Source organism: Bufo bufo, chromosome 3, assembly GCF_905171765.1.
Source record: "Bufo bufo chromosome 3, aBufBuf1.1, whole genome shotgun sequence".
NCBI lineage: Eukaryota > Metazoa > Chordata > Amphibia > Anura > Bufonidae > Bufo > Bufo bufo.
This window is the reverse complement of record NC_053391.1, coordinates 648,274,055-648,287,095: the sequence shown is the minus strand read 5'-3', so window position 1 is coordinate 648,287,095 and position 13,041 is coordinate 648,274,055. Positions and strand designations below refer to the sequence as shown.

At 41.8% G+C, this 13,041-nt stretch overlaps 1 protein-coding gene across 1 annotated transcript in view; it reads right to left on the bottom strand.

Annotated features, from left to right (window-relative positions):
- Nucleotides 1-506: 506 nt before the first annotated feature.
- Nucleotides 507-13,041, bottom strand: part of DDX10 (DEAD-box helicase 10) — a 207,786-nt gene continuing 195,251 nt past the window's right edge. The window contains exon 18 of the mRNA XM_040426259.1: nucleotides 507-1,425. Coding sequence (XP_040282193.1) covers nucleotides 1,233-1,425 — 193 coding nt within the window. The 3' untranslated portion in view covers nucleotides 507-1,232. The remainder of the gene's footprint in view (nucleotides 1,426-13,041) is intronic.

Genomic DNA, 13,041 nt, shown 5'->3' with positions numbered 1-13,041 from the left:
TGTGCATCCGTGTTTTTTCATGGACCCATTGACTTGAATGGGTCCGTAAACCGTTGTCCGTCAAAAATATAGGACAGGTCCTATTTTTTGGACGGACAGGAAACACGGGTCACGGGCGCGGGTGACAAAACGGTGCAGTAGCCGAGTTTTCAACGGACCCGTTGAAAGTCAATGGGACCGCAGAAAAACACGTTAAACGGGACAACGGCCACGGGTGCACACAACGGTCGTGTGCAGGAGGGCCTTATTCTGAAGATTAAGCATCTGAAGCTTGCTTCGCTCAACTCTAATGATGAGAGATACTGGAGTTCTGCTGGAGGAAAGCAGGACATAGGACTCTCAGCTGCATTATACGGTAACTGGCTAATTCTAGATGAGTGGCAATGTATGAGGGAGGACACTGTGCGGGAAGGGGAGTGGAACATGGCGCACCAAGAAAAGCACTGTGGGGATACTGTGTGTAGATATTGGCATCACATCCGACCTAAACACTGGAGAACCTTTAAGAATCACAACTCTTTATTTTGTGAAATACAGATTTTCAGATATAAGAACAGAATAGAAGTTGTAAAAAAAAACAACAAAAGATTCTTGATACTAAACAGTCATTTTGTAGAGGTCAAAACCAAAGGCACCAGCCACATCTAAAACGGCACATCTTACCATTGTTCTCGGGCCAGTGATGCGAACGCCGATTACAAAAAGCTGCAGAACTGATGTTCATATATATATATATATTGCGGCCCACAAACTATGACAGGTTTATACATCAAAACGATAAATGACCAAGAGACATGGGCTGTACATCTTGGGGGAAAAAAATGATATCCTTCATGTATGTATAGTGGATATAAAGGGTTAATAACCCAGTGTCTGGAAAAAGGTCTGAATTTGGGATCATTTCTTATACGTCGGCAATCACAATCATATATCAAATCTTCTGTTCCTAAGAAGTTTACACTTACCTGCTAGCATTGGAATTGTATTGTGATGCTTGACATGAAAGAAATGGACCCGACTGTAAATTACAACGGTACTAAAAGGGTTTCTAATACCTTTTTATGAACATATTCTCAAAAATTCAAAGGAAGGAAAACATTTACCCGACATAAGGTGTTAAATATGGCATAAAGTACTCAGTATACTGTATATACCACTATTGGCTTTCATTCAGAAATGTATTGCTTGAAAGAAAATTGGTTTTGGGAAAAAAAAAATGGGTTCACGAGTAACTAGCTCTTATTGCTTAGAAGATGCAACACTAGTTCCTCATCCTCTGTAAGCGAAAGTCCTGTGTTTAGTGGCTCGAATGGCTCCTCTGAGCTTGGAGTGGTCTTCCTCTTTTTGGCAGACACTGGTTTTTCTTCTGGGTCCTTGGATTTACCGGTGAATGTTCTCTTCCGTGGTGAAATCTCCTCGTGGTCACTTTGGAAAAAGAAGGAGAAGTATATTTTATGTTTCCATTAAACAAGTGGATCAAAGATGTGACTATTTTCATTTTGAGTTCACCCTGGCCAAAGGACTTTTTGAAAAAAAGCTTTCAACTGAATAAGTACATATTCACGTGGGATTTAGACATCATATTTTCTGATCTCACTTGTGGTCCTGACTTATATGACATGAACCTACATATAATGAACAACTACGACCGGCACAATACCATGTATGTATCCTACTTACAATGGAAAGGGTCTTGACGGTGCCAAGCACAAACCCGTAGAAGTGTATCCATATGAACTATATAAACTCCAAGCCTCATGAATATCACACAGTTCCTAGGAACAGGTCACACTTTTAGTCAACATCAAAGCTGTCCACATAAAAAGGTGGTCTCTACTCCAGCAGAACCCCTGTGATTGGGCATCAGGGCCAAATTTATTTTTAATAGAACACAAAAACAAAGATTAATTTGTTTTCTATAACACTGGGATGGGTTAGTGTTTCTCAATGCTTCTAAGCAAAGTACCCTCCACTCAAATTACACCAAAGTACCACAAGGGCTATGATCATACACAGTACAACCCATAAAAAAAAAAACGTATGAGCATCCCCCTGGGGTAGCCGTACCACAGGGTGAGAACCTAAGTGTTGGCAAAGTTAGATTTGGAATAGGGAATGAAATGACTGATGACAATAAAGGGGATACATTTTGTCGAATGCTTCCAACCACTGAACCCTTTGGATGCTTTTATATATTTTTACATATGACATTCATATAGAGCTAAAAAGATTCAGAAGAATTGAGAAAACTTTGGGATAATTATGTATCTTAGTATATGTGCACTTTCGGCCTTCAGAGTTGGCGACACATAAAATATAAATGGTGCGTCTACGAGCACGCACCGCCAGGGCTTATTATATCACACGGTTCACCGGGTACAATATAAACATCATCAATTTAAAACCACCGGCAAAGTCTTCCAATTATGAACGCCGGAATAACAACCAACTATACAATTAAGTCTATTCATATCCCTGACAACTCGGAAAAAAATAAATATGCAGTAACGGCAGAAAAAGAAATCTAGATTTAGGTGTCTACCGTTTTTGTCTCCTGCTAAACAGATTTGTAACTTATAAACAGCTTGCTACACTTTGCAAATGTCAATTAGCCGGAGATGTCCTCTAATGATCCATTTTTCGATTAAGTGGCTACATTCAGAGTCATATATAAAGTCAAGGAATCGCAAGAGGCTCAATTCCCAGAATGCACATCATGAAGCAATCTGTGCTAATATGTAGGCAGACAATTACTTTGAGTGATCTGTTCAGCTCTGTCCACCTGTACAGCTCCAGGTTTCAGATCTTCCTGTAATGAGCTCAGAGTAACATATACGTATCACAGTAATGAACGGCAATGACAGCTAAGACGCTCTGCTGGATTACTGACATGGCGGTTATGTAGTCATTGTACCATCTCCGTGTGAAGGAAAAGCCATGTACCAGGTCTTGGCTGAGAATATGGAAAAGAAGGGAGGGAGGAAAGGAGGGAAGGAAGGAAGGAAAAAGGGAAGGACAGAGGGAGGGAGGGAGGGAAGGACGAAGAGAAGGTGGGAGAGAAAGAGGAGGAAAAGGCGGGACGTAAGGTGGGAGGAAAGGAAGTTGTGTGTCAGCCTTAGGGGATGTTCACATCATGTTATTAAAGTAAATTTAACAAACACGTAAACTATACGACCAAAAACGTATACAATACAAATGTGTGCAATTTTATGGTTATTTGTTTTTCATTTATTATCTTTTTTAACATATATGTTTAACGAAGTGCCTCCATGTCAATATGTTTGATTTTAATTTTTTAAAAGTATCCGTTAAGTATAGTTTTTGGTGAAACCTTCTTGTTTAAGGCCTCTTTCACACTTGCGTTGTCCGGATCCGGCGTGTACTCCACTTGCCGGAATTACACGCCGGATCCGGAAAAACGCAAGTGTACTGAAAGCATTTGAAGACGGAGCCGTCTTCAAAATGCTTTCAGTGTTACTATGGCACCCAGGACGCTATTAAAGTCCTGGTTGCCATAGTAGGAGCGGGGAGCGGTATACTCACAGTCCGTGCGGCTCCCGGGGCGCTCCAGAATGACGTCAGAGCGCCCCATGCACATGGATGACGTGCCATGCGATCACGTGATCCATGCGCTTGGGGCGCCCTGACATCACTCTGGAGCGCCCGGGGAGCCGCACGGACGGTAAGTATACTGCTCCCCCGCTCCCCGCTACACTTTACCATGGCTGCCAGGACTTTAGTGTCCTGGCAGCCATGGTAACCACTCTGAAAAAGCTAAACATCGGGTCCGGCAATGCGCCGAAACGACGTTTAGCTTAAGGCCAGATCCGGATCAATGCCTTTCAATGGGCATTAATCCCGGATCCGTCGATGCAGCAAGTGTTCCGGATTTTTGGCCGGAGCAAAAAGCGCAGAATGCTGCGGTATTTTCTCCGGCCAAAAAACGTTCCGTTCCGGAACTGAAGACATCCTGATGCATCCTGAACGGATTTCTCTCCATTCAGAATGCATTAGGATAATCCTGATCAGGATTCTTCTGGCATAGAGCCCCGACGACGGAACTCTATGCCGGAAGACAAGAACGCATGTGTGAAAGAGCCCTTAAATAGAAATTTAAAGGCATGATCTGAGAAAACGCCGATATGTTTAAAGGATGGAAACATAATGTGTTACATTTCCATCCATCTTTCAAAGTTTATGTCTCTTTTTTCTTTTTCTTTTTTTGCAGTACAGAATAGCGTGGTATACTACTAAAAAAAAAAAAAAAAACAGTGACAGCCTGAGTCAAAAGTTTGCACTTTTGAAATATATTTTCTCAATTATAGTCTATGCGGACATCGAGCAATATGTTTCAATACGTTTTTACTGCATTCAAACATCATGGTGCGTCAAATCCGACAGAACCACAAAACCAGATGCAACCCACATCTGGCACAGCTTCTGGAAGAATGTGGCCACGTTTTTCTAATTCTGAACATTGAAGGCTTCTAGTAATAATGTCTGGTTTGTTTTTACCAAAGTAGTAGAAATCTTGTCCAGGGACCGTATCGGGCATTGCAGCTAAGCATACTAAATCATCGACAGAAGGTTCACATGACAAATCTGAAGACTGGGTAGGTGGTCCGCATTCTCATTCTGTCCAATGTATGGAAGGGACTAACAATATAGGAGCCATTCTGTGGGACTCATGGGGTTGTAACGTATTAACCTTTGTGCCCCATGACAGAAATGCCCACAGAGTAAATTTATCTCAAATCTGCTATGTAAGAGCCGCATATTACGTGGACAGGTCCGTTCTCCTATTAGCCAAAACGCCAATATGAGTGGTCAAAGAATACAAAGGACACTTTATGGTAGAGCTATGCTGCCCTTACCCAGGATCAACCTAATTAATATTTGACAGATCAATTTTATATGGGGTTTTCTGAGATTTCTAGAATGCTTTCTAATGGCCTACAATACAAAAACATTAAAACTTTGCACTATACTCACCTTACAGATTCTCGGTCAGCGACCAGCATGATGTCATGTAACGTGACTGTGGTCACACACTTCTGGCCACCGCAGGGACACTTTGTGCATTTTGAAACTACCGTGGCAGGGGAACATTGGCCACTGCGCTACGTGACATGTTGATTAAAGAGGACCTCTCACTCTCACCACTCCTGACAGGCCTGTTTTAATAGCTTCATGCATTCCCCATGTAATAACAATTCTGGAGCGTCTATTCTTATGGCTCTATGTTGTGCCGTTCCTTTATTATTTCTACTATATAGTTATGGATGAATTGCTAGCAGTCTGCAGTAAGGGTACAGAGGGGCGGTAACCAGTTGGGGGTGTGTACCTGCACACTCTGACTCTATCCAATCAGTGCTGCCTTTCAGAATGCACAGGTACACACCCCCAAATGGTTACCTCCCCTCTGTACCATTACTGAAGGCTAATAGCAATTCATTCATAAACTAGTGCAAATAATAGAGAAACGGCACAACATAGAGCCATAAGAATAGATGCTCCAGAATGGTTAGTACGTGGGGAATGAATGGAGCTATTAAAACAGACATCAGGAGAGGTGAAAGGTCCTCTTTAAAGCAGACAACACATCATTATGCAGAATTGAAACCAAGGAAAGCTGGAGGAGATAGTGACATGGTGGAGAATCAAAACGGTACGTGATTGTTTTGGTATTTTAGGCCATACACTTTATATATATATATATATATAAAAAATAAAAACAAAAAAATAGTCAAATGCCTTAAAGAACCTACATACAAGAATGTGGTCCCTCATTTACTTATGGTTAAAAGTGAAAGACCAAATCCGGAGACATTATAGCTATACTATAACCCATCAGTGTAGAACATCAACATGACTTCAAGACTGTGGCCACAATGAGGGGCATTTATCAATGACTTTATACCACCAATAGGCGTGACAAAAATTGCAAATTATGGTGCACGACAGATTTATGACTTTTTGAGCTTCTCAACACTTTCTAAACTTTTGACAAAGAGTGGGGCTTAGCGGGAGGGGCAGAGCCTGCCACAGCCCACCAGATTTACTACAATTTGCTCCTGAAGCTGGTGTAAGTTATAGCTCGTCTTCACGGCTCCTAGTTGGCATAGACTTGTTTCTGGCGCACGGAGGGCCAGAGATGTGTCTAATTTATTAAGAGGCATCTGCCTCTTAATAAATTAGGCGCACCTCACAGGGGATCAAGACTGGCGTATGGGAACGCCAGTCTTGATAAATGTCCATCAATGACTTTCTTCCCTTTGTAACTGGGAAGTGAGCAGATGAGCAACATAAACGGGAAATCTAATATGTTGATCATTTTTAATTTTGCAAACTGTTTCCAGAACTCCTCATTTTATATCTAAATTGTATTATATTAGAAGAAAGTTCTATTTTTACAAGCTCCAGCCTTCAACTTCGGCATGCTGGGTTTTAATTAAGAAGTGTTAAAATCTTGTTTTATTTTGTTGCTCCAGATGTCTCCTCATCCCAAGCTGTGTTATTTTACTTTAATAAATTGCAACCATTGAAACACAGAGGTGTTAACTAGACTGGGTAACGATGCCAGTAAGGGTGGGTAAGACCTAAAATGATCAGAAAGCAATGCCATAAAAAAAAGTCTGCTATAAAGTCATGTGAGAAATGTTTAAAAACTATAATAAATGGTCTAAACCTGTCAAACTAGAAATATATGGTGAAGATGCTAATTGATACAGCTTGTATTAATTGCAAAGGCAATGTATCATCTAAAAAGGATATCCATTTTTATCATAAAGCACAATTTTTCAACTTTTGGGTGTTTTTCTGTAAAGACTGGCCATATAAAAATAAATTCCTGATGTATTCCAGTTTTAACAAAGGGCTCGTTCACACGACTGTGAAGTCCGTGCTGTGGACAGCAAATTGGTGTCCGCAATGCATGGGCACCGACCGTGGCCCAGCCGCATAGGGATCGTGGACCCATTCACTTGAATGGGTCCGCAATCCCTCCGTTCCGCAAAAAGATAGAGCATGTTCTATCTTTTTGAGGTGCGGAGGCATGGAACGGATCCCCAGAAAGCACTCTGTAGTGCTTCTGTAGTGTTCCGTTCCGCATCTCCGGATTTGCGGGCCCATTGAAGTGAATGGGTCAACATCCGTTATGCGGAATGCACACGGAACGGTGCCCGTGTATTGCGAATCTGCAAATGCGGTCTGCAATATGGAAACGGGCAGCACACGTTTGTGTGAACAAGTCCAAAGGCTGAGATTTAGTTTTCTGCAGTTCGCTTTCCAGATTTGTTACGTAGGCTAGGACAGTGAAAGCAGAGTCATTTCATCAGAAGTTATGGGATACAATGACAGCTCTATTTAACTGTTCGAGACTTAGGAAGGCAGGGAAGTAACGCACACAGATAAGGCTCTGTAGTTAACTTTCTTGCCAATGCGCAATCTCTGAGGACAGGACAGGACGCCAAGTCCTCCTGAAGACCTCCTATTATATTGCAGGTGCTAAAAAGCACACTTTAAAGGGGTTCTCCTGGAATTAAGAAATTGAAAATACATAAATATTACTTTATTATAAATATATTGCCAAATACCTTTCATTAGTTATAATGGCTCGTTTTGTCTGGGGAGCAATCATTAGGAGAAACAAAATGGCCGCTGTCCTATTAGTACACACAAAACCTGTCCTAATCACACAGCAGGACAAGTTACTTCACAACACTGAGTTAAAGAGCTACCTCATCCTTCTCTCTGCTCGGCTTGCCAGGGATTATGATCCTGAATACAGTTTAATATGATATTTAGCTGAATCTTTGTGGGAATGGAGTTCATGAGGAGACATGAAGTACAGAGAGGATGGACAGGACAGACTGTGGCAATGTGGGGCTGTGGTAATGGAGACTGCATACAAGTGCTGCTGCTCATTAGCCACATCTGTTCATGAACTTAATTCCAACAGAGATTCAGCTAAAGATCTTATCATTTGTATTCAGGATCATAATACCAGACAAGCAGAGCAGAGGAGGATGAGGCAGATCTTTAGCTTAGTGTTGTCCTCCTGTGTGATTAGGACAGGTTTTGTGTGCACTAATAGGATGGCAGACATTTTATTTGCCCTAATGATTGCTCCCCAGACAAAACGAGCCATTCTAACTAATGTAAGGTATTTGGGAATATATTTATAATGAAGTAATATTTAAGTATTTTCATTTTCTTAATTCCCGGAGAACCACTTTAAAGGGTCATTCTGGTGCAAATAAAGTCTTACTGTGGCAATAAAAAAAATAAACCAGCTTATACTACATCCCCGATCCCACACCGCTACTGTTCTGATGGCACTTGGGTCCTCGCTGTGCTCCACTTCCTGATCCTGTCTAGACACGGCAGGAAAGGCTGGGAATGGCGCTTGGACAGTCAGTTCTTGAAGCAGGTTTTTTTGTTTTTGTCCGTGGCACAGCATCAACTTCATCCATGTGGCTGTGCATGACACTGAAGCTAAGCCCTATTCATGCCCTTTTGATGACGATCGGGAATCAGACCCATCAAACGGTGATCTGTTCCCTAGGAAATCCCTTTAAGGAATTTCTATTAAGGAATGTATGTGTTATCAGATCTGGAATATACTCTTGTAATTCTTGTGGGTTCTCAAAGCTTTAATATGACACAGTTGCTGATGTTGCATTGCATTATTTCTAAAGGTCACCTAATACAAACAGGAGAGCAATCATTTATATATATATATATATATATATATATATATATATATATATATATGGTCACTGCTTGAAAAAGATCCCATTGAGTAAATCGAAACGTCGCGTGTCTGGTGAATAAAGCCGTCTTTTTACTTTTTACAACTTGGATGTGCTGTGGATTTTTCAACTTATATATATATATAAAAATAAATCATCTCTTTAATACTCCCGCTGTAATACACAGTTTTTTCCTAACACTGTACAGAAGCTTTCTCTGTTCCAGTCTTTCTTTATTATCATCACTTGCCTCCGGTTCCTTTTCTAAACCAATTGTGTTTTGGGTTGTTTTTTGTTTTTATTTGTTTTGTCCTGAGCTGCAGACTTTTCCACTGTTATAACTTGGAAGCTCCCGGGCTATAAAGAAAGTCAAGCATGAAATCTTTCATCCCAAATATACTGTAGTGTAGCCTCATGTACAGCAGATCAGGCTCAAGTGCAGCGACAAAAATTTTACAGCATTAAAGGGGTTGTCCAGCCACCGAAAAAAAATATCTAAAAACTACTCAGCACACAGCAACATAAAATAATAAAAATAATAATACTTTATTGACACCGTTGTGCTCTGGTTCTAGTGCTTCCTGATCCCGCTGGTCTGGGTATCCTCACACAGACATGTAATAATCAGCTACAGAGGTGTACCACTGAGGTCACTGCTGTGATTGGCTGCAGTGGCTACATGTTCATGTCAATGAATCCCAGGACACAGACACCAGGGATTGGGTAAGGTGAGAAATGCTTCTCTCATTTTAATTTTACCAGTCTAAGGCCTCTTTCACACGGGTGTCATGTTTCTGGCCCGGATAAGATGCGGGTGCGTCGCGGGAAAATGCGCGATTTTTCCGCGCGAGTGCAAAACATTGTAATGCATTTTGCATGCGCGTGAGAAAAATCAGCATGTTTGGTACCCAAACCCGAACTTCTTCACAGAAGTTCGGGTTTGGGTTAGGTGTTGTGTAGACTGTATTATTTTCCCTTATAACATGGTTATAAGGGAAAATAATAGCATTCTGAATACAGAATGCATAGTACAATAGGGCTGGAGGGGTTAAAAAATAAATAATAATAATTTAACTCACCTTAATCCACTTGTTCGCGCAGTCCGGCTTCTCTTCTTTCCTTCTTTGAGGAATAGGACCTATGATGACGTCACTGCGCTCACCACATGGTCCATTACATGATCTTTTACCATGGTGATGGATCATGTGACGGACCATGTGATGAGCGTAGTGACGTCACCAGAGGTCCTTTTCCTGTGCACAGCAAAGAAGAAGAAAGAGGAGATGCCGGCTGCACGAAAAAGTGGATTAAGGAGAGTTAAATTATTATTTATTTATTTTTTTTAACCCCTCCAGCCCTAATTTACTTTGCATTCTGTATTCAGAATGCTATTATTTTCCCTTATAACCATGCTATAAGGGAAAACAATAATGATCGGGTCTCCATCCCGATCATCTCCTAGCAACCGTGCGTGAAAATAGCACCGCATCCGCACTTGCTTGCGATTTTCACGCAGCCCCATTCACTTCTATGGGGCCTGCGTTGCGTGGAAAATGCACAAAGAGGAGCATGCTGCGATTTTCACGCAACGCACAAGTGATGCGTGAAAATCACCGCTCATGTGCACAGCCCCATAGAAATGAATGGGTTCAGATTTAGTGCGGGTGCAATGCGTTCACCTCACGCATTGCACCCGCAAGGAATTCTCGCCCGTGTAAAAGGGGCCTAAGAGGTGCTTCAAAAACTTACTGTGGCTGGACAACACCTTTAAGGGGCTAATATGCATCTAAAGAAATGTCAAAAACGTCTACAATAAACACCCCCCCCCCCCTTCCCAATTTTAATGTGGTTATTAGAAAGTTAAAACTGTTGTTTATGGTTAGTTCCTAGTTTCACATCTGCATCTGTCTTCTCCGGCAGGCTGCTCTGGAAACTGCCGCCTGCCCGCCGGAACCCATTAATTATAATGGGGTCCAGCAGAGATCTGGCCACTAACGAGTAAATAAGCTGGGAATCAGTCGGACAAAAAATGCTGCACACAAGGGTTTTTGTCCGGCCGATTCCCGGCATTCTATGTCGGCACAGCCTGCCGGAGAGGATACCCACAGGAGTGATACTAGCCTAAGGCTGCATTCACATCTGCTCTGTGAACCTATTCACTATAATGGGATCTGGCATATATGCCAGCCTTCAGCCCGACAAAAAAATACTGTATTTAGTATTTTTTGTCCGGCCAAAAGCTGGCATATATGCCGGATAGGGCTCATGCACACGAACGCATTTTCTTTCTGTGTCTGTTCCGTTTTTTTTTGCGGCCCGTATGCAAAACCATTCATTTCAACATGTCTGCAAAAAAAAAAACGGAAGTTACTCAGTGTGCATTCCGTTTCCGTATGTCCGTTCCGCAAAAAAATAGAACATGTCCTGTTATTGTCCGCATTACAGACAAGGATAGTACTGTTCTATTAGGGGCCGGCTGTTCCGCAAAATACGGAATGCACACGGATGTCATCTGTATTTTTTGTGGATCCGTTTTTTGCGGAGCGCAAAATACACGCAGTTGTGTGGAAGAGCCATATAGTGAGCGGATCAGAGTTGACAATGCAGATGTGAACCCGGCCTTGGGGTACCCATACACTTCAGGTTGTGATCAGGGTTTTTTTCACAGTTTCGAACCAACAACCAGAAGTGTTTCATTGGAAAGATTCTGCTTCTCTTTTTTTTAATCAGAAAACCAGAAGAAAACCTGAACTTGTACGGACAACTTTAGAAAAAACATGTCTGCTTTCTCCCAGAAACAGTCCCCACACGTGCATGCATTGTGTGCGCTACTCTGCTACATAGGGAAGGGTTTATCCACAAGGTAATTTCGTTATAATAGGTAGAGGATTAGAATGGGCAGCTCTATTGTTCTGTTGACAGACCAAGATAAAGATTGCCAACAACTATTAAAAAATGCTAAGTATAGAATCTGAAAAGCAGATGGTCACATTTGACGGAAAAAAGTGGAACTGCAATGTAAACTGTAGGTCAAAGGGTGTGATTCATAAGACCATATGGTCAACACTACATGTGAACTTTGCTAAAGAATTGGAGAACATTTAGGAGACATCATACGTAGGGATAACGCGCGGGTGTCCTGACTCACCAGTGCACAGCACAATGGTGAACTGGTCTGTATCAAAGTGGCAGGTACTGTATATAGCTAGTGAGATCATCATGGAGAAGGGGCAGGGAGAGGACAGAAGGGAACTAATTTTCTGAAGACTATTACCCACAGGGGTGAAAGAGCAGTTGAACTTCAGGTTGCTACCTGTACTGCCATAATATTTTCTGGCCCAGCTTGGGAGGGGCTCCACTTATTATTATTTTGGTAGGTCACCCATTTAACTGTGCACCATACTGTTATCTAATAATTTTATCAAAAATATCAATCCTATTTGTTCCCCTCACCCCCTAAACACTTGTTACCTCTTTCTGACAGTGTTCACATCATGTTATGGTCCCTTTTTTGGGGCTTATCCATAAAACTACACCATTACATATATCATTATACAAATGGTCTGCATCAGGAACTTTTCCCAGTGTGGAAGTCAAATGGTGACCGAAAAACGTGATGGGAACAGAGTCTAGGCATAACCCTTCAAAACGGAGGTGGTGACCAGACGCAATATGGTGGTTATGTCGTAGTTTTATTCCGGCAGCCTCTCGCCGGGAACTCCGCCCCCGCCCCCATTATAGTCAATGGGGACGGAGCGGCAGTCTGGGGGCACACGTTCACTAGCGGCAGGACAGGACAGACAGGCTGTTCACCCGACGGAACAGCCTGCCGGAGGTCCGTGCCGCTAGGGTAAAGTGAATGAAGAAAATCCGGTCAGAAAAAATTTAATAAATCGATATGCTGCGGATTTTAAAATCCGCACCGCAGGTCAAAATCCGCACGGAAAAAATCTGCATCGTGTTCATTGAGAATTTCAAAATCTCATAGAATACAATGTACATGACCTACGGTGCATATTTTCTGCACACAATCCTGATCGTGTGCATTTAGCCTAACTCTCTCTCTCTTTATACAGGTGAAACTCGAAAAATTAGAATATCGTGCAAAAGTCCATTTAGTTTAGTAATGCAACTTAAAAGGAATTGCATTAATGCAGCTTAAAATTAGAATTTTGTGAAAAGGTTCAATATTCTGAGCTCAAAGTGTCAAACTCTAGTCAGCTAATTAATCCATATCCCCTGAGCCAAGGGGACCTCAAAATTGAAACTTTTTTTTTATTATAACAAA